Raw genomic sequence first — 22,762 nt, forward strand, 5'->3', positions numbered from 1 at the left:
ACTCATTACGCACAGGAAGCAGGGGATGTCATCACGTTATCCAAAAACATGGCAGACAGTGGATGAATATAAAATGTTATTACTGTCTGCTGTGAGTGATGGAAAAAAATAATCCTCAACTACAATTACTTGAATAATTCAATGGATGTTTTGTGCACAAAGGTGATGACTAGAGTGTCTTATTATGGATTTTCAAATCTGAGTCCTCAATGTGGCCGTCTATGGAAATTGTCTTTCTGGGCCGGGAGTCAGTTAAACTGCAGTACCAAAGCAAAACTGTAGGAGCAGTCGAGACCGTGCTTGTAGACCGGAAACCTTGGCTCCTTGGAACACCTGGGTAAAGCTGCAGTTTGAAAATTCGTCATTGGCTTTGATACTCTAATTGGTTAGAGACGATCCAATTGCTGATGACTTTGTTTTGTACAACACCACTGGTCACCACAAACGATTTCAATGATGGCAGTCTAGAATAAAGTATGTTGTATAAGAGCAGAGGAAGAATTTTGTATGAGTCATCTGGCTAGAAATAGTAGGCCTCATGAGGTCCATTTTGAAAGTACAAATGGGGAAATCATGTCCTTTCACTATTTGGGTTCAGAAAGTATTTCTAGGCCTGTTGGCCTGTGTGGATCAATAAACACATGAGGCAGAGGAAGTGAACTATAACATCAACAGCATAAGAGCCTTGGAAATATTAGTATTCTCTCCAAGTAAATAAAAATACATGTCTGTTACAGAGTTGAAACCGGGCACAGTAGTAGGGTTTATAGGTTACTGTTCAGATATAAAACAAGTTCAGATAAGAAAGAAAGAAAGACTATCGTTTGATTTTTATTTAGAGCAAGTGACATAAGCAAAAGAGGTAAGTCATTATTCTCGGGTAGCGCGAGGGAGAGCACTAACGAGCTTGACATGCCCTTTGCTCTAGATCAAAGCTCGAGCATCGCTTAGGTCTGGGCCATTATGACCGCCGGCACATTCCGCTGTGGTCATAGGGCGAGGGACATCTCTCCACTATAGGTCGCACCTCATCAGCTGCTCCGATGAGTCATGGCATGCCATCCCTGGTTAGGAACTGTCGGCATGTAGATGCGCTATTCAGCTATAGGCTACAGAACAGTCTCTCCTGCCGACATACTCGTAGTTATTGTCCATGAGTATTCATAGCCCCATGAATAGGTTATTAAAGCACTCAGTGGAGCAGCTCGTGTTATTATACAGGGATAGCCCATTGTTGAAAAATCCATTCCTGTGCTGCATGCGCTAGCAGGCTATTGGAGGCAGCAATGCATGAACCAGTCACATGCTTTTAGACTCATAAAGGTGTGACGGTTAAGCCAGGTGCCGGCCCATAACAAAACAATACGATTTTTTTTAGAGACTGCAATAGGTCTATAGTCCTACAATAAAACAATGTGATAATGTTAAAACCCTCGTCTGCTAACAGACACAATATGCTGATATTATAATGCAATTGATCCAATGCACCTCATTTGAATCGAGGGAGTCCTACAATAAAACAATGTGATAATGTTAAAACCCTCGTCTGCTAACAGACACAATATGCTGATATTATAATGCAATTGATCCAATGCACCTCATTTGAATCGAGGGAGGAATAAATGTATAGGCCTTAATGACATAAAATAAACTATGTAAATGCAGCCCTTATTGCTCAATGACTGGCCACGAAACTTACCTTAGTAACCACATTCTGCATGAGTCCCGTATGCAGCTCAAAGGTCCACTCCTTGCACATACAATGTTGCAGATGCCTGGCTGTATCATTGTGGGTGCCATTGTAATAAACGTACGCCGCTGTTCGCGGGAAACTATTATTTGGACCATGAAATAAAGAGGAAGGAATTATAGTCAAATTAGTCGTGTTTGCCGTTAGCGGAACACATGTGTTATTCGGTTGAGCAAGAAGGAATTCGTCAGAGTACTGGCTGAATCCAATAAATAACGCCGGAATCCATGTTAGCACGATTAGCTGTCTCTGATACTTCCCAAACCCCCCGAGAAAAGGCAAGACACAATCGTCGATACGTGTGAGCAATCCCGGCAACTCTGTTTCGGGGGACACGAAGCCGTTCTCTGGTTGATGGTCCTCCGTCTCGAGCTGCACCACGGCCATCGCGGTTTCGCTCATGGATGCGTCTGTAGCGCAGCCGGGTTGGCAGTGCTACCCGTCCACTCCAAAATGCGTCAATGCCCCGGCTCTGGTGGTGAAAGCCTTGTGCAAGCAACCACTGAAATTTAAATAAGACACACTTCTTTATGATCAGGACTCCCTGTGCTCCTGTTTAGATGGACTCCATGGACTATTGCCACTGAACGAAGTGCACTAGGCTACTTGAGTGACAGCAAGCAGGTTTAAATGCAGGCTGGCAAATTTCCAAGATCAGAATAAACAAGCGCGACAACATGCGGCGAGGGAAGTTTTTAATCACCAATATTTCCTTCTGCTGGATAGGCTACATCTCATTAGCATACAATTGTGCCGGAAGAAGTAGTAAGCCTTGGGAGGGAGTAAAACACTGCCCCTTTCTCGAGGGCGCTACAGGTAACACATCTGTCCAAATTGTGAAATACAGTCCTCTGACGTTCTGTAAACACATAGCCTATTCCTTCTTCCCGACCACGTCATCCGATATATAGAAAGTTAAATGTACATCAGACATATTGAGTAATTTTCACAGTGGTGGAGTGCCACGGACAGATTCTGTAATTGCAGAATAAGAAGAAAGATACAAACATTTAACCGGCTGGTAAACTAGAGGCGGAACTTTGAGCAACCCTCCGGCTTTGTCTGTCGCTCACTCGCAGCAGTGCATACGCCGACAGGGTGCATAACAAGGCTTTGGCTCTTTATAGCGACAAAGGTCTCCATTGTTATGTGTTTAGCCTAGGAGACGTTTAGTAGGCCCAGTGGCCTGTCCTTATATATATGACAATAGCAGGTCTGTCATAGTGGAGGGAAAGGAGAAGAGAGGATGCAATTGAGTTGAGATTTGTTTTAAGGGGGTGGACCTACTGTCACACACATGCAAGGGGTTATTTTACTATTACACACAGAGAGATCTACAGCGAGAGAGAGACATTAATGTCATCTGTGCAATATAGTCAGTCAACCACATATTATTTTATGAGCTTTACTACATATTATTTCAGTAATGATTAACTATAATATATGGCTCCCGAGTGGCACAGTGGTCTAAGGCACTGCATCGCAGTGCTAGCTGTGCCACTAGAGATCCTGGTTCGAATCCAGGCTCTGTCATAGCCGGCCGCAACCAGGAGACCAATGTGGCGGCGCACAATTGGCCCAGGGTAGGGGAGGGAATGGCCGGCAGGGAGGTAGCTCAGTTGGTAGAGCATGGTGTTTGCAACGCCAGGGTTGTGGGTTCGATTCCCACGGGGGGCCAGTATGAAAAAATTAAATAATGTATGCACTAACTGTAAGTCGCTCTGGATAAGAGTGTCTGCTAAATGTATAAATACAAAACTGTAAACCAAACCTGTAAATAATTTGAAATCAATATGAAGTACATGATTTAAAGAGCAACTGCCCCTAAAAACCAACTTCTCATTTAGAAAACACCCTATGTGGCATCGATTTGAGTAAGAAACATTTATTATACTGTCAAAATTGACTACAAAGTGTAAATTGAATAATTTTGGACATAAAGACTTGTGGTTGTGACTGCATCACAAGGTAAATGAAGGTTGGGTTTGTTTCAATCTGCCCACAGCTGGATCATCAGTTTTGGAGTGCAGCTGCACGTGACCTGATCTTAATGCCTTTGGTAAATGTGGGTTGACTTTGGATATCCCTATGGGGCTAGTTAGGGACTATCTGTAAAATACACAATGTACATGGGACAATATGTTAAAATGCCCATAGCTCCAAATTTCAATGACTTAAAAACATCAAACCAACTCTAAATTGTAGAAATCCATATACAAATATTGAAAGCATTTAATGAGAAAACTAAAAGATGTGCAACATGAAAATATGGTCTCATTTACATTGTGTAATTAATTGGCGGTCCCTAACTAGCCCCGGAGATAGGCTATCCAAAGACAAACCAACTTTGCCACGGTCATACTCACACCAGCAGGCTGAAGCTAATTGGCGAAATAATTTGGCTAATTCTTCCTACCTGCAAACCCGAGACACCCAGATCAAACCACATCCCAAAACCAACTCACATTTGAATTCAGTCATTTGCAAATGTTTGCCACAACAGTTCGCCAGAGTTTTTTTTCTGGCAAACAACTCTCTCACAACTCTCTCAAAATTCTATTTGAATCTGTGCCAAACCTGTGGCAATAATATTTATTGCCAGTAGTGGCAAACAGTTTACCAGAAGCCGTTTCTGGAGAACTCATGTGTTCCAAGACCAGTAACCATTGATGACTAGTCAGGGGGAGAAGAAAAATCAGTAGGAAAATGGAAACCAAGTTATCTAGCTAGCTAAGTTAACCACCAAAGTTGTCCAGTGAGTGTCTAACTTATTAATTAAACTTCCTTATAAACAAAAAAAATGTTAGCTGCCTGGTTATGTCATGTTTAATAGGATATAGTGAAATTATATCAGTTTCAATCTGTCAGCACCACTGGCTAGCTAGCTGGTGGCTAGTGCTTAGCTAGCTGGCTAGTGCTTAGCCAGCTGGTTAACTAACTAATGATTTGCCTAAACACTTATTTTTAGGTGAATACGTTGCTGTCTTTTAATACCAAATATGCTAGTGTCACTGTTCAGTAGCATGTCAGTTAGCACAACAGCTAAGGTAACAACAATATGAGCTGACTTGACATCAAAGCAAAACTTCACTTTTGGATACCCTTCCTCTACCTGTGGTGTTGGAAGAGGCTGATTTGGGAAGAGGAAGCATCAACACCCTGGAAAGATGTTTGTGGTGCACTCACTCATAACACTTTTTTGAGAGATACATTAATGGATTGTCTTCAAGCTTGATAAGGTAAGCAAATGCATGTTTTATTTTCATAAATGTAGCCTATACATTCAGTATGTCACAATTAGATATTTAATTACTTTAAACGAATAGCTAGCTAGCTCATCTTGATAATGTGTTGTTCTCTTTCTAGAAGAATCAGTTACAAGGAAAAAATACAGATTGAGGCCTTCAGTCCAACTGAGGACAGAGAAATGTGCACCAGGTCAAGGCTTTTTGTATGAATGGCTTTGTGATGTCAGTTAACAATCATTCATTTTGGGAAAATATTATGAATTGCCATATAAAGCATAACTCAATATGATGTAGCTTTTTTTCAGCCAAGCCTTATACACCTGAGTCAGGAAGAAGAGACAACTAGTAGAACTTGCTCTTAATTATGAAGACCCCAGTCTAGATTGAAGATCATAGTTATTTTGTTTTAATAAACTGTGTTGATGCTTGGCTGGAGAAAAACCTTGTATACTGTGGCTCTCTAGAAACAGTTGACCACACATTTAAAGGTAGATTTAGTACATTTTAGTCATTTAGCAGACGCTCTTATCCAGAGCGACTTACAGTTAGTGAATTCATACATGTTTTTTTATAAATAAATAAAATTGTGGGAAACAAACCCACATCCCTGCCGGCCAAACCCTCCCCTACCTTGGACGACGCTAGACCAATTGTGCACCACCCATGGGTCTCCCGGTCGCGGCTGGCTGCGACAGAGCCTGGACTCGAACCAGGATCTCTAGTGCCACAGCCTTAGACCACTGCGCCACTCGGGAGTCAGGTAGGCCTTAGTCAGGTAGGCCTTAGTCCCAGTTTATGCTAGCTACATTGTTTGTTTATAAAGCATTTATACAAGGCAGAAACATTGTTTCCTTGCTGAGAAATATATAGAATGCCAGTTTCAGTTCGAAACATAACACCAAGGTAACTTTGTAACAGCTGACAACGTTTTTCCAAAGCCAAACCAGCCCATTAGCCCTGTGCCTACCTTTTAAGATGCCAACATAGAAAATGTTTTCAGTAATTATTTTCAGTATCCTAATGTTTTTGTTTTGTGTTTTCTTAATGTTTCAGTGCGTGCATTTAACAAGCTTTGGACGAAGGACTTCCACAGGGCTGCCATCTCCAAAGTTCACTCAAAAAGGCAATAGTTCTGAACTGGGTTTGATTTTCCTTTTGTTGTTTTAATTATTTCAATTTTGTTCATTCTCTTTTAAACATCCATTGGTTCAAAGCTCATTGATCAGTTACCTGGCGGCAGGTAGCTTAGTGGGTAGCTTTATAGCGTTGTGCCAGTAACTGAAAGGTCGCTGGTTCTAATTCCTGAGCCAACTAGGTGAAAAATCGGTTGATGTTCCCTTAAGCAAGACACTTAACCCTAATTGCTCCTGCGAGTCGCTCTGGATAAGAGCGTCTGCTAAATGACTAAAATGTAATTATCACTTGGCTCCAAATTCTGTAGTTGCCACTTTAAACATTAGGTAAACATCCCCATAGTGTTCACATTTCTCTCATGTAAATGTTGTATTTACATGAAGATATTAAATAAACAATTTATTTGGGAAATACTCAGTCTTTGCTCTTTTCTTCATTAGCATGCTGATTTCAAGTTGTATTGGATTTATTTTTATCTGTTAAGACATTGAATACACATTGTTTAGTAAATTTAGTACATTTAGTTTCGTTTTCTCTGTGAGAAGCAAGTATATTTAAAGTCATGTGCTTTGGTTTATGTAAATACGACATTTCAATGTTAATACACAAAGTAAGCAAAAAAATGATCTAATTTGCATAGTCATGAGTTTGTAGCAAACAGTAGAATGTTCGCCATAACTTTCCCAGAATTATTTCCCAGAAGTTCACAAGTCGCCGCAAGTTTGCCACAAAACTAATTTGCATGTGAAAATATGAGTTTGACGCAAATTGGCCAAAGACTGCAGTAAGGGCAAATATAAAACTAGGCCAAATCAGGAAGTGCAGTCGCCCTTTAATGTTTCACCACTTTCACCTCCCTTCTCTTTTGATTTAGTGCCAATGCCACTCTCTGATGGTTACAGTGTGTCACTACAGCATTGCCATTTTATAGTTTACACAAAAAGTTTGAACGTAATTCGTAGGCCTACTATTGTCAGGTAGAGGTTTTGTTGGTGGTGGAACTGTCCCCAAAATGTGATGCTTTTCCATGATTATTTTGGTACCACATTATTTTTCAGTACATAGATTACAAGGTATTTACTTTAAATGTAGATAGTGAATGCAAATTACACATAACCCAGTTACTTATTTCTTTGTTTGAGATTCAAACAAATAAATAAACACCACTAGGCTCCATTTGGTACCAGTCTGCCACAACTCCAACTCTCTCCAAGCTCCTAGGACATCGCCACTTACTGAAGGCCTACAGACAGTGTTCTAGCCTGCAGTATTGTGTTAACTGATACACTGCTGACCTCCACTGGCAGACCTGAACAACAACACTACTGTCAACCGTGGGATGAGAATTATTATGCGGCTCCTACTGATACAAAGATCGAAGACATAGATCTAAAAATGTGCCTGTCATGTAGCATATGAATGTTCAAGGTAATTTTCTTACTCAAAGTGGCTCTGGGCAAGATATCCTGTTCTACAAAAATACAATTATTCAAAAGGCAAATGTTTCAGCCAAACTTTTCATATTGTGCAATATCACTAATATGCTGCATTCCCAAACTTTTCCCACAAAACCTGGTCCTGTCAATGTAGCCTGTCACATGAGTGTCTGCCAATAGAAACCTGACCTGCCCTCACATAGCAACACTCACTATGCTGATATAATCATTCAAACCTGCTTGTTTGTCACCGTGGCAACAATTTCAGGTGTGGCAGGGAGCCGCCCAGTAGGTGCATGAGTTGACCTGTGTGTGTTGGAAACTGGCTACACTCACTAGCTAGGCTGGTGATTAATCCTTGGCTGGAAAGCATTGGAGGTTTGCCTCAGGCTCACACAGTGCTGTCAATCCATATTCACTGCTGTGTAGAATGTTCTCTCTCTCTCGCTCACTAGCTACTTGCTATTAGCCACCGTTAGCGGTTTTTCACCATTGTCCGTGGCCTGCACTACCTACCTACCAGCCAGCTCTAGCCTGGACTATTATCGGCCAGTCTGCACTGTCTGCACAGCCCGTTATCAACCCAGAACATATCGTTTTTTCTGCCGGAATCACTGAATCACTGGACCTTTAACACCGGATCATCACAACTAGCTAGCTGCAACCAAATGGATGTTGTTGTTGGCTAATCAGACTTCAGCTAGCCTCGAGCCAGGCCCATCTCCCGGGTATCTACCTCTCTGTCAACTGGACGGGACCTCCTAGTGTTGACACGGAGCCCCGCCGATCCAACACGACTGGTCTGCCGACGAAATCATCTGATGTGGTTTCAACTGGCTTCCCGTTACGACGTCAACCACGAAGATCCATCTGCTAGCCCCGGCCCGCTAGCACACGCAAGCCGTGGCCTCTTTTTATTTTTTATTTTTTTTGGGGGGGGTAGATCAGCTTAATATTGCAGATAGATTGTAACTTCCATCAATGTAATTGTCTGCATCACTTCCAATCCCCCATGTTTTTTATATATATACTCCCCTTTATTACTTTTCAACCCCGCCATCCTTTCCCTACTTGGGGTAAATTAGTGAACAACAATGCTTAGGCCTCTACTTCCAGCTTATACTTACTATCTATATTTTATGGACACAGGCAATTTTACAATAATTCTATTTTATTTGTTTTTGCTCCTGAACTTCTTCTACTCTCAACCTCTCCGATCATTTTCATGATGTCCATCCGGTTTGCTTCTATATGCCATATCTTTCTAACTGTACTCTTTCCCAAAAGCTCCCAACATACAACCTACAGTATATACTTATTATGGACACAGTATGCTTACATTATTAGTTATCTTGTTATTATTTGTTGTTATTTGTTATTAGTCCCATCCTTCAACTCCATTCAACACCTCCCATCTCTCTCTTAACACCATCCATATAGGATTTCTATTTGCCATATATATTTCAACTGTACTGTGATGTTTTACAAAAGTTCTGAACCTTTCTATTCTCATTGCTTCTACAGATTGTTAATTAAAAATCAACATTTTTGCTAAAAGTATTATTATGTTATTGATCGTTTGACTATGACTTTTCAGATCACCCAGTAATGCTATCTGCAAGGTTAGCTCCAGGTAAATATTGCAATCCTTTAGCATTCCTGGACCTGTGTCCAAAAACAAGCTACAAATGGACAGAACCAAAACAAATGATCTAATGATTCTGTCTCTTCACAGCAAAATCTGCAGAGCTGGGAAGATTGTATCCCCCATATAAATAACATTCTATTGGTAGCAAGAATTTTATATAATAATTTAAATTGAAAGATTCTAATTTTTGAATCCGGTGTCGTTTTGCGTGTCAGTTCATAAACACTATGCCTTTGTTTCTCTAATGACTGCCTCGCCTGGTTCACCAACTACTTCTCAGATAGAGTTCAATGTGTCAAATCGGAGGGCCTGTTGTCTGGACCTCTGGCCGTCTCTATGGGGGTGCCACAGGGTTCAAGTCTCGGGCCGACTCTATTCTCTGTGTATATCAATGATGTCGCTCTTGCTGCTGGTAACGCTCGGATCCAGCGCTGTGCGGACGACACCATTTTGTATACATCTGGCCCTTCATTGGACACTGTGTTAACAAACCTCCAAACGAGCTTCAACGCCATACAACACTCCTTCCATAGCCTCCAACTGCTCTTAAACACTAGTAAAACTAAATGCATGCTCTTCAACCGAACGCTGCTTGCACCCGCCCACCCAACTAGAATCACTACTCTCGGCGGGTCTGACCTTGAGTATGTGAACAACTACAAATACCTAGGTGTCTGGTTAGACGGTAAACTCTCCTTCCAGACTCACATCTCACATCCTCCGTCTCGAGCTGCACCACGGCCATCGCGATTTTGCTCATGGATGCGTCTGTAGCGTAGCCGGGTTGGCAGTGCTACCCGTCGACTCCAAAATGCGTCAATGCCCCGGCTCTGGTGGTGAAAGCCTTGTGCAAGCAACCACTGAAATATAAATAAGACGCACTTCTTTATGATCAGGACTCTCTGTGCTCCTGTTTAGATGGACTCCATGGACTATTGCCACTGAACGAAGTGCACTAGGCCACTTGAGTGACAGCAAGCAGGTTTAAATGCAGGCTGGCAAATTTCCAAGATTAGAATAAACAAGCGCGACAAAATGCGAAGTTTTTAATCACCAATATTTCCTTCTGCTGGATAGGCTACATCTCATTAGCATACAATTGTGCCGGAAGAAGTAGTAAGCCTTGGGAGGGAGTAAAACACTGCCCCTTTCTCGAGGGCGCTACAGGTAACACATCTGTCCAAATTGTGAAATACAGTCCTCTGACGTTCTGTAAACACATAGCCTATTCCTTCTTCCCGACCACGTCATCCGATATATAGAAAGTTAAATGTACATCAGACATGTTGAGTAATTTTCACAGTGGTGGAGTGCCACGGACAGATTCTGTAATTGCAGAATAAGAAGAAAGATGAAAACATTTAACCGGCTGGTAAACTAGAGGCGGAACTTTGAGCAACCCTCCGGCTTTGTCTGTCGCTCACTCGCAGCAGTGCATACGCCGACAGGGTGCATAACAAGGCTTTGGCTCTTTATAGCGACAAAGGTCTCCATTGTTATGTGTTTAGCCTAGGAGACGTTTAGTAGGCCCAGTGGCCTGTCCTTATATATATGACAATAGCAGGTCTGTCATAGTGGAGGGAAAGGAGAAGACAGGATGCAATTGAGTTGAGATTTGTTTTAAGGGGGTGGGCCTACTGTCACACAAACACACGCAAGGGGTTATTTTACTATTACACACAGAGAGATCTACAGCGAGAGAGAGATATTAATGTCATCTGTGCAATATAGTCAGTCAACCACATATTATTTTATGAGCTTTACTACATATTATTTTAGTAATGATTAACTATAAACAAAAAACTGTAAACCATGAGGAAAATTAGGAAATTATTTGAAATCAACAAAACAAAATCAATATGAAGTACATGATTTAAAGAGCAACTGCCCCTAAAAAACTACTTCTCATTTAGAAAACACCCTATGAGGCATCTATTTGAGTCAGAAACATTTATTATACTGTCAAAATTGACTACAAAGTGTAAATATAATAATTTTGGACATAAAGTCAGTCTTGTCCAAAACAGAGTTTTTTGAGACTTGTGGTCGTGACTGCATCACAAGGTAAATTAAAAGTTGTGCTTGTTTCAATCCTGCCCACAGCTGGATCATCAATTTTGGAGTGCAGCTGCACGTGACCTGATCTTAATGCCTTTGGTAAATGTAGGTTGACTTTGGATATCCCTATGGGGCTAGTTAGGGACTATCTGTAAAATACACAATGTACATGGGACAATATGTTAAAATGCCCATAGCTCCAAATTTCAATGACTTAAAAACCTCAAACCAACTCTAAATTGTAGAAATCCATATACAAATATTGAAAGCATTTAATGAGAAATCTAAAAGATGTGCAACATGAAACTATGGTCTCATTTACATTGTGTAATTTATTGGCGGTCCCTAACTAGCCCCGGAGATAGGCTATCCAAAGACAAACCAACTTTGCCACGGTCATACTCACACCAGCAGGCTGAAGCTAATTGGCGAAATAATTTGGCTAACTCTTCCTACCTGCAAACCCACACACGAGAAACCCAGATCAAACCAAACCCCAAAACAGACTCACATTTGAATTCAGTCATGGCTGCTAGCATTTCTTAATGAACCACCCTTCCAAAGATCATTTGTTGCGGCAAACGTCCCACAAGTTAGTGGCTAATTTGCTGCAAATTAAATAGTGTGCCACAAAATGTTGCCAGAAGTTTGCAAATGTTTGCCACAACAGTTCGCCAGAGTTTTTTTTTCTGGCAAACAACTCTCTCACAACTCTCTCAAAATTCTATTTGAATCTGTGCCAAACCTGTGGCAATAATATTTATTGCCAGTAGTGGCAAACAGTTTACCAGAAGCCGTTTCTGGAGAACACATGTGTTCCAAGACCAGTAACCATTGATGACTAGTCAGGGGGAGAAGAAAAATCAGTTGGAAAATGGAAACCAAGTTATCTAGCTAGCTAAGTTAACCACCAAAGTTGTCCAGTGAGTGTCTAAATTATTAATTAAACTTCCTAATAAACAAAACAATTGTTAGCTGCCTGGATATATCATGTTTAATAGGATATATTGAAATTATATCAGTTTCAATCTGTCAGCACCACTGGCTAGCTAGCTGGTGGCTAGTGCTTAGCTAGCTGGCTAGTGCTTAGCTAGCTGGTTAACTAACTAATGATTTGCCTAAACACTTATTTTTAGGTGAATACGTTGCTGTCTTTTAATACCAAATATGCTAGTGTCACTGTTCAGTAGCATGTCAGTTAGCACAACAGCTAAGGTAACAACAATATGAGCTGACTTGACATCAAAGCAAAACTTCACTTTTGGATACCCTTCCTCTACCTGTGGTGTTGGAAGAGGCTGATTTGGGAAGAGGAAGCATCAACACCCTGGAAAGATGTTTGTGGTGCACTCACTCATAACACTTTTTTGAGAGATACATTAATGGATTGTCTTCAAGCTTGATAAGGTAAGCAAATGCATGTTTTATTTTCATAAATGTAGCCTATAAATTCATTATGTCACAATTAGATATTTAATTACTTTAAACGAATAGCTAGCTAGCTCATCTTGAGAATGTGTTGTTCTCTTTCTAGAAGAATTAGTTACAAGGAAAAAATACAGATTGAGGCCTTCAGTCAAACTGAGGACAGAGAAATGTGCACCAGGTCAAGGCTTTTTGTATGAATGGCTTTGTGATGCCAGTTAACAATCATTCATTTTGGGAAAATATTATGAATTGCCATATTAGGCATAACTCAATATGATGTAGCTTTTTTTTTTCCAGCCAAGCCTTATACACCTGAGTCAGGAAGAAGAGACAACTAGTAGAACTTGCTCTTAATTATGAAGACCCCAGTCTAGATTGAAGATCATAGTTAATTTGTTTTAATAAACTGTGTTGATGCTTGGCTGGAGAAAAACCTTGTATACTGTGGCTCTCTAGAAACAGTTGACCACACATTTAAAGGTAGATTTAGTAGGCCTTAGTCCCAGTTTATGCTGGCTACATTGTTTGTTTATAAAGCATTTATACAAGGCAGAAACATTGTTTCCTTGCTGAAAATAAATAGAATGCCAGTTTCAGTTCGAAACATAGCAACACCAAGGTCACTTTGTAACAGCTGACACCGTTTTTCCAAAGCCAAACCAGCCCATTAGCCCTGTGTCTACCTTTTAAGATGCCAACATAGAAAATGTTTTTTCAGTAATTATTTTCAGTATCCTAATATTTTTGTTTTGTGTTTTCTTAATGTTTCAGTGCGTGCATTTAACAAGCTTTGGACGAAGGACTTCCACAGGGCTGCCATCGCCAAAGTTCACTCAAAAAGGCAATAGTTCTGAACTGGGTTTGATTTTGCTTTTGTTGTTTTAATTATTTCAATTTTGTTCATTCTCTTTTAAACATCCATTGGTTCAAAGCTCATTGATCAGTTATCACTTGGCTCCAAATTATGTAGTTGCCACTTTAAACATAAGGTAAACATCCCCATAGTGTTCACATGTCTCTCATGTAAATGTTGTATTTACATGAAGATATTAAATAAACAATTTATTTGGGAAATACTCAGTCTTTGCTCTTTTCTTCATTAGCATGCTGATTTCAAGTTGTATTGGATTTATTTTTATCTGCTAAGACATTGAATACACATTGTTTAGTAAATTTAGTACATTTAGTTTAGTTTTCTCTGTGAGAAGCAAGTATATTTAAAGTGATGTGATTTGGTTTATGTATAAATACGACATTTCAATGTTAATACACAAAGTAACCAAAAAGCTGATCTAATTGGCATAGTCATGAGTTTGTAGCAAACAGTAGAATGATCGCCATAACTTTCCCAGAATTATTTCCCAGAAGTTCACAAGTCGCCGCAAGTTTGCCACAAAACTAATTTGCATGTGAAAATATGAGCTTGACGCAAATTGGCCAAAGACTGCAGTAAGGGCAAATATAAAACTAGGCCAAATCAGGAAGTGCAGTCGCCCTTTAATGTTTCACCACTTTCACCTCCCTTCTCTTTTGATTTAGTGCCAATGCCACTCTCTGATGGTTACAGTGTGTCACTACAGCATTGTCATTTTATAGTTTACACAAAAAGTTTGAACGTAATTCGTAGGCCTACTATTGTCAGGTAGAGGTTTTGTTGGTGGTGGAACTGTCCCCAAAATGTGATGCTTTTCCATGATTATTTTGGTACCACATTATTTTTCAGTACATAGATTACAAGGTATTTACTTTAAATGTAGATAGTGAATGCAAATTACACATAACCCAGTTACTTATTTCTTTGTTTGAGATTCAAACAAATAAATAAACACCACTAGGCTCCATTTGGTACCAGTCTGCCACAACTCCAACTCTCTCCAAGCTCCTAGGACATCGCCACTTACTGAAGGCCTACAGACAGTGTTCTAGCCTGCAGTATTGTGTTAACTGATACACTGCTGACCTCCACTGGCAGACCTGAACAACAACACTACTGTCAACCGTGGGATGAGAATTATTATGCGGCTCCTACTGATACAAAGATCGAAGACATAGACAAAACCTGGTCCTGTCAATGTAGCCTGTCACATGGGTGTCTGCCAATAGAAACCTGACCTGCCCTCACATAGCAACACTCACTATGCTGATATAATCATTCAAACCTGCTTGTTTGTCACCATGGCAACAATTTCAGGTGTGGCAGCGAGCCGCCCAGTAGGTGCATGAGTTGACCTGTGTGTGTTGGAAACTGGCTACACTCACTAGCTAGGCTGGTGATTAATCCTTGGCTGGAAAGCATTGGAGGTTTGCCTCAGGCTCACACAGTGCTGTCAATCCATATTCACTGCTGTGTAGAATGTTCTCTCTCTCTCGCTCACACACACACACACACACACACACACACACAAACAGAATATGTTTTACTATCCTTGTGGGGACCTAAAATGTATTTCAATTCAAAATCCTATTTTCCTAATTACTAAACCTAACCCCTAACCCTAATTGTTATCTGTGGGGTTTATTTAGTGGGTAGATAACATTACAAAGTCATTTTGATATTGTTTGGAATGATTTTAAACTATTTTCTTCTAACAGGAAATCCAAATGGCAGCCTGTTTATTAAAATGGCCACCCTGGTTGACTGAAAGGCTTCTCAGACAGCCTCCAATCTATAAAATGTTCCTTAAGGTATCTAGTATTAGTGTACCAAGTTCATTTGATCATAAAATGCGTAATTATTTCACCTATGCACTGGACTACAAGAGGTAAGAGGAGATTGAGAGAGGGTTAGAGGTAAGACAGGGTAATAAAATAGACACCCCCCTTGATGACAACGAGAGAGGTGGGTGAGGGAGGGAGCGGACATGAAGGCCCAACCCTGTGTCACACCAACTGTACTGTTTAGTCACGGCTGAGTGAGTCTGTAAGAGATTCATAAACTCTGACTATGCCTCTGAATCCCTCTACACTCACACTTTCCAACTTTCCATACTATAGAATTAGACATTAACAACACATACAAAAATGAGGCATGGACATGATAATTGTAACTAATTGTCATATTTCTGTTAACTACCTGATGATGCCAACCCCATTCTGTTAGAGGGAGTTAGTCAGAGTGACACAAGTCTCATCCTGCCTCAGCTGCAGTCTCTGTTAGGTGATGATAGTCAAGTGGTGCCCTGCCCTGTGTTCAGAACAGTTAACTTACACTATACACACGATGTTTGTGACACTGGCATGTTCAGTCTCGCTCTGGGGTTTGTTGCTGGTGCAGTAGGGATTATTACACATCTAAGGCGAGAAAGAAAGGAGAAAAGCAAACATGATCACTCCATTGCTGCTGAAAAAAACAACGTGTCCCTTGGGTGTGTCTGTGTGTTTTGCCCCTTCAAGACAAGAACAATGGCCTGGTTCTGGTTGTGCATATAGTAGAGAAGAATGGGGTAGAACTGTTTGGTACAAGTGCTGCGTGAAATACTGTACATTGCCAAATAGAAACGTTACTGTCCATGTTTCAATCAAAATTAAACTGTGAAGTGTCTACACCCCTCCATACCCATAGCAGAGAATGCATGTGTTCCAGTATTGGTTATAAACATCTCATTACCTTATATCAATAGCCTAGCCCTAGGAGGACATTCTTAAACACCTCTGAGAGGTATATGCACATGCAAATCACTGGTGCTTGAGGAGAGAAAACCATAAACATTGGAATGTTCTATAAGAGATCCTAATAGTGGATTCTGCTGCTCCCTACATATCAAAGATATAGCTCATGATACAAAAATAGGACCACACAAACACACACCAGAGAGAGTGCAGTAAGTCCATTAGGAATCAACACAGCCAGGATTTAAACACCAGAGGGCAGAACATATCAATCTGGAATGTCCACTCTTTCTGACCCATTGTTTAAAAAGAGACACATGACTGTGTTGTTTTATCTTTAGGACAAAAATAAGGTTAATGTCTGGCCACTATTTGTAAGTTTAAGATGGAATGGTCGATAATGTTGAGAATGTGAGTGTCGTAATGTTGATGGTATCATGGCTGCTCATACAGCAGCAATAAATGTTTGGATGGTATTGTAACAAACTTCAGATCAACTTCAATTGTTCCAGCATAGCACAATCTATTCACTTGTGTGGAGTTACTGTCTTTGATTCTATGTTGATGCTCATTCATTGTCTGCCTAAAGGGCCAAAGGCCACTATACTCTCCCTTTCTCTCTCTCCCTCTCTTTCTCTCCCTCTCTCACTCTCACTCATGCATGCATGCACACACCTAGGTGTTCAAGTCTCCCATACTGGAGCAGAGCTTAAACTCTGACTCAGACTGGGTGTGTACCTCCTCCATTTCTCTCTTCTTATTTCCCTTTAATAGCCGGTTGCTCATAAACATGCATCTCCTGCACACTATGTCTAAATCGAATTGATTAAACAAATAAAACCATTATTTCCCATATTTTCATATTTAGCTTTCTAATGTTGCAAACAGAGAACAATATTGTCCCAACAATTTCACAGTAGCCTTTAAGCCCTTATTATCCATTTAAGCAATTCGTTTGAAAAAGAGGAAACCATGAGAATGAAATAATTTGTCACGCTCTTCACAGGATTATTGAGGTCGGGAAGGTCGAGTGAGGATAATAACGCGCTTCACAAGATTCTTGATGTACGGAAGGTCGAGTGAGGACTGTTATTATCCTCATTCGACCTTCCCGACCTCAAATTATTTCATTCTTTGCACAGCTCTCCGGCCTATTCCCAGCAGGAGAAAGTTACCTCCAATCAGAAATATAGTCCACTGACGAAAAGTAACAAGGGGCGTTACGGCAGCCTACTGTCTGTCTTCGTTTGAGACACCGCTAGGTGTGGTCTCCGTCCAAAAACGACACTCTTCCGTGTTCTCAGTAGTACAATATCTGCGTTACAGGAGACGTCGTCGAGGTTGCGCGCAGGGACGAGCTCCATTGACGTTAAGGACTACACTTCTTCCAATACCATTTACCTTTTTTTAACAGAATTGCAAATCATAAACAGGACTGGAAATGAGTATGCACGGCTCTCAAAGTAGACTTCCGACCATGAGTCGGAGGACTAATTCTCGACCAGACCTGACGAGCGGCAGTTTCACCATTCCCAGGAATGACAGCAACCAGGTCTTCGTCGGTGGAAACGGCTATCAACAAGAATATGGAGATGGATACATCTATTCACAAACTTTCTCCAAATCTTCAATGGGGGGAGGGGGAGGTGGTGGAGGTGGAGGGGCCTACGGAGGGGGAGGTGGAGGGGGAGGTGGAGGGGGCTACGGAGGGGGAGGTGGAGCGGGCTACGGAGGGGGAGCAAGGTATGTAATGTGTACCTTACATGCAGAATTACAGTTAGCCTAAATAAAGCACAGGGGGCAATTCCATGGTAATTCCATGGTAATGTAATTATGCTGACATAATGCTGATTTTTCACTTTAAAATGTATACCAAAAAAAAAACATTGATTTCAAAGTTTAACTAACCATACAATTCTATGAACAAGGACTACTTTTAACAATTGACACCATTCAACCTATAGGGTTTGGAACTTTAATGCCAATTATCTCAGAATCATCTTTTTGCAGATAGAACCTTATAGTCCCAAGCTCTAGTGTAAATATAAACCTGGACTGTTTTAGATAAGTGTTGAATAGACCATTCATTAAAGATATGCACAATGAAAATGAATGAAACTCTGTTTTGTCAAATACATAATAATAGTCTATTGTATCAGCATATCTTTTAATTATATAATTAGATCATTAAATACCCAGAAAATTCACTGTTTATTTAAAAGCTTTATTAATTATCATTACATTTAATTACACATTTAAATACATTGAAATCAATGGTCGTTGATTTGAGGAATCAAATGTATGATATATCCATAGCATTTTACACTTATAAAGTGCTGTTTTATGTTATGTTTAGATGATAAAACTACAGTCACACAATAGTGGTCAATTCCCTTATTCTATAGGGTTTCAATAGCCTAGGTTACATTATCTAGAATACAATCACAGACATTATTCAACTCAACACATATTCTGGGTCAGAGCCAATACATTAAGATCCATTGAGCTGTGTTCAAGAGCTGAAATGTGTTGGAAATGTTCAACACACCACACACACTTTTAACTCGATCCTCCCCCAGCTATTGCTCAAGAAGTGATGTCATCAAATGATGTCAACTACCTTGTTAATATTGTTCATATTAGTATAATGCAGATTACGAAAGTTATTATAATGGATGCTGTGTGTTACAATATAACAAATTTTGATGGTGTGTTCCTTGTTTTGTAATGTTTAGTGTGCAGCTCATCCAAAACAAAGCTTCCTTCCTGCAAGGCCAGTGTCAGGAGTACCTGCAGAGAGCACAGCAGATTCTCCAGGCAGTAAGTGCTCTACATAGGTCAAAGCATAGTTATGGATGAAATCACACTTATGCACGCATGCCTGCACTTACACATACACTGACACAAGACCATATTTGGTTGTGGAAGAGCAGAATTTAAATTGGTTTAGCGTCAGCATTATAACTGATCTTTCACTTACAAATATGAAGCCATATTTTTTACATTGAAGTCTGGGATGTTTCTATGTAAACAGAAACAGGTTTATCTGTGTTGATGCAACATCGGTAGCAGCTGTGGTCATCAGCTGGACTGATAATATCTCACGCATCCCAATATCTCACTAGAATTACTAAATTGAAAAGAGCTCTTTGCCTTTTTCTTCATGAATGGGCCATTATTACAGACCTGCTATCTTAATTTGATCACTTAGTTGTCACATAATTTTCCTGCACAGCAGGATTCACATAATATTTCACATTTCCTGTTGCTGTAGGATTATTTTCCTGCTGTGAGAAACTGGTCAAATAAGGTAGTGGATCTGTAGTAGCTTACTGGGCAGTCTTGTGGACAGTGTGAGTATGTTGACAGTACTGGGTTGTGTGTGTGTGTATTGTTGTACTGACCATATGATTGTCCTCCCCCAGGGTGGTCCAGCAGTGGAGGTGGACAAGCTGATGACTATGTCCGCTGAGAATATAGACCAGCTGAATGGATGTGCCATAGAGCTGCAGCAAATGAGACAACCCAATGATATCATCATCAGGAGGCAAGGACAGCTGTCTGTGTGAGAGAGAGATAGAGAGGGTGTGAAAGAATGCATCTGTGTTTGTGTGTGTGAAAGAAAGAAAGAAAGAGTGTGTGTTTGTGTGTATTTGATAAATGTATTTGCATATTTGTTTTCTTTTACATTTGTGCTTAAAAACAGATGGGACAAATCTCCTCTTATCTTTCATGTCTGACACTTCCTGTCTCTCCCTCCCTACAGCATACAGCAGCTCCAGAACATGCAGAGTGGGATCATCTCCTCCTTCAGTGGGACGACCCAGAGACAGAACAAAGGCAGCATTGGCTGGGAGGAGAGAGGGAGGACCTACACTGATGCCATTTCCTGGATCGGCCAACAGAAGGTATTATAAAACCAGCATCATTTATTTAGCGATTCCCCCTCAAGGTGATTGTATAGGGTGCAATTGATGACTTCATCACTCTGGAACTCACCCCCTAGACAATATACCATCCTCATCTCCAAGCTTTAAACCGGTATAGAGCAGTAGGAAATTGTGTGAGAGAGTGTGTGTGTGATGGGAAGTTGGAGCATGACACGCATCTTATCGCAGAATCTGACCTGCTGGAACACAAACCACCACAATGCCAAAACATGAACGCTCAGAAAGAGAGAGAGACAGAGAGACGAGAGCGAGGAAGACAGGAACAGAGACTGAGCAAGAGAGACAGAAACATGGGAAAAGAAGGAGAGGAGTGTGAAATCTGACACTCACCCCTGACTCATGTAATTATGGGACATGACTGATCACTTGCATGCCTATGAGAACACACCCTGCACGCCTTGCTTCCAACTAATTCACTCACACACACCACTCCCTGCCTCTCTCCCTATCCCTTCATCTTCCTCTCTCTCACCCCTTCCCTATCATTATCTCACCAGAGATCTTCCCTTGTTCCTCATCGCACAGAGTTTTTCCCCTCTCTCTGTGTCTTTCTGGCTTTGTCACTGCATGTTGAGTACAGTACATTCTCTCTTTCTCTATCACGTTGAGTCAATAAAGGTATTGGCAAGTCTCTCTCTCTCTCTCTCTCTCTCTCTCTCTCTCTCTCTCTCTCTCTCTCTCTCTCTCTCTCTCTCTCTCTCTCTCTCTCTCTCTCTCTCTCTCTCTCTCTCTCTCTCTCTCTCTCTCTCTCTCTCTCTCTCTCTAAAAAGTGAGGTCAAAGTCTATTAACTCAGACAGTCTCGCTCATCAAACACACATTTGTGTTTGTACAACTTACAGCCATAAATGTATGAAAGAAAGGTGGGGAAAGAAAATCAAAGAAAGAAGAGAAGAAAAGGGGTGTGTGAAGCGCAGTAGAAACTGGCTGGGGTGGAGTTGGTTGGGTGGCTGGGGTCAAGGTGGTTGGCCACCCACCCACCCCCAGCCAGTTTCTACTGAGCAGAACTCGCCCCTTTTTCTTATCAAAGCTGAGTGGATTGGAGTGAACTCTACAGGGGGAATAGTTGGAATAGTTTCCTGCTGATGACAGACACGCTGATCAGTTAACGGTTATTTACTGCCATCTAGAGAATAGACTTAGGAAGGACACATTTGTTCAGCCTTCCACACAGATCATTGGTTTCGCTAGCACTTTATCACTGTCCTACAGCTGGTATGGAACTGGTGTTAACCAGAAAATACTCAATAGAATTGCTTACTACATGACACCAAATGATACTTATTTTTATGAATCCTGAAGCAGAGAGGTTGTTATTCAGTAATACTAATGTAATTAAGCTATTATTGAGTAAATACTAGCAAAACTTCATACATGTTGGTGCCATGATTTTTCTTAGACTCAGTGTTGTTGAGAAAATAGAGTAAGCTGTATCTCCTGTATATCTGTCTGCAGCGTCTGATCGAGACGTCTCCGTGGGGTGAGGACGCGGCCACCATCGAGCAACAGATCCTCAACCAGAAGAAGTTCCACAGCTCTATACAGAGGAGCCAAGAGGTGGATCGCGCCAGGGATGAACTGGTATGTACTATAGTGTTGACTATAACAAGTGCTCCTTGGTCAGGTAACATAGTCGTGAAAAACGTCTGGTCCTACTAATCGTCTGTGTGTCTTTACTCAGGCCCAAAAGGATGACAAGGGTGGCCTCCATTCCCTGCAGCAAGAATGGGACAGTCTGCAGGTATGAGTCCATATTAACAACAATTTAACAAAATAAAGTTATTTGATCATTCCTTTCTTCATAGTTGTATTCACTAGCCTCATTGTGCTCATCTTGGTTAATCTTCTCCTCTGTCAGAAAATGTCGTTTGCTCGTACGGGCCAGCTGAGAGAGCTGCAGAACATCCTTGAGGAGATCTCCAGGGCCATCATGTGGGTCAACGAGAGGGAGGAGGAGGAGCTGGTGTTCGACTGGGGAGACAAGAACATTGACGTCTACATCCCCAAGAAACAGGAGAGCTACTCCGTAAGGCCTTACAATGCTGACATGATATGTATCTATTCAGTGGACTCACTACTGTAGTCTTGTGTTATCGCACTTCCAAAGTCTTGTTTTCACTCTGCTATTTACGAATGAACATGAAGTAGCAGAATATCAAGGTCTGCGCACTGGTAACCATGAGGAGATAAGCCTCCTAGTCTGCGACCCAAATGTCACCCTATACCCTATTTAGTGCACTCCTTTTAGTGCACTGTATAGAGAATAAGGGCCATCTGGGATGCATACCTATACTGTAGTAGCCCTTTTGTATGTTTACTCACAGTCTGTCTCTCCCTCCCAGAAACTGATGAGTGCCCTGGAGGAGAAAGAGAAGGAGCTGAACAAACTGAAGCAGAAAGTGGATGGTCTCCTGAAGAACAATCACCCAGCTTCAGACAAGATAGAGGTGAGAGTCACTGTACCCTTAGCTAGGTTTGCAGAATTCCATTAACTTTAGGAAAA

At 41.0% G+C, this 22,762-nt stretch overlaps 2 protein-coding genes across 3 annotated transcripts in view; one reads left to right on the plus strand and one right to left on the minus strand.

The window, feature by feature from the left end:
* Window positions 1-2,550, minus strand: part of LOC121535307 (solute carrier family 22 member 23) — a 67,239-nt gene extending 64,689 nt beyond the window's left edge. The window contains exon 1 of the mRNA XM_041842251.2: window positions 1,700-2,550. Within this exon, the coding sequence (XP_041698185.2) occupies window positions 1,700-2,152 (453 nt within the window). The 5' untranslated portion in view covers window positions 2,153-2,550. The remainder of the gene's footprint in view (window positions 1-1,699) is intronic.
* Window positions 2,551-18,013: 15,463 nt separating this feature from the next.
* The window catches only part of LOC121535308 (desmoplakin-like), a 35,975-nt gene continuing 31,226 nt past the window's right edge, over window positions 18,014-22,762 (plus strand). For both annotated transcript variants that reach the window (XM_041842252.2, XM_045205880.1), the window contains exons 1-8: window positions 18,014-18,054; window positions 19,047-19,131; window positions 19,737-19,858; window positions 20,078-20,219; window positions 21,715-21,840; window positions 21,941-22,000; window positions 22,118-22,285; window positions 22,602-22,706. In XM_041842252.2, the coding sequence (XP_041698186.2) occupies window positions 19,767-19,858; window positions 20,078-20,219; window positions 21,715-21,840; window positions 21,941-22,000; window positions 22,118-22,285; window positions 22,602-22,706 (693 nt within the window). In that variant the 5' untranslated portion in view covers window positions 18,014-18,054; window positions 19,047-19,131; window positions 19,737-19,766. The remainder of the gene's footprint in view (window positions 18,055-19,046; window positions 19,132-19,736; window positions 19,859-20,077; window positions 20,220-21,714; window positions 21,841-21,940; window positions 22,001-22,117; window positions 22,286-22,601; window positions 22,707-22,762) is intronic.

This window comes from Coregonus clupeaformis, chromosome 21 (assembly GCF_020615455.1).
Source record: "Coregonus clupeaformis isolate EN_2021a chromosome 21, ASM2061545v1, whole genome shotgun sequence".
NCBI lineage: Eukaryota > Metazoa > Chordata > Actinopteri > Salmoniformes > Salmonidae > Coregonus > Coregonus clupeaformis.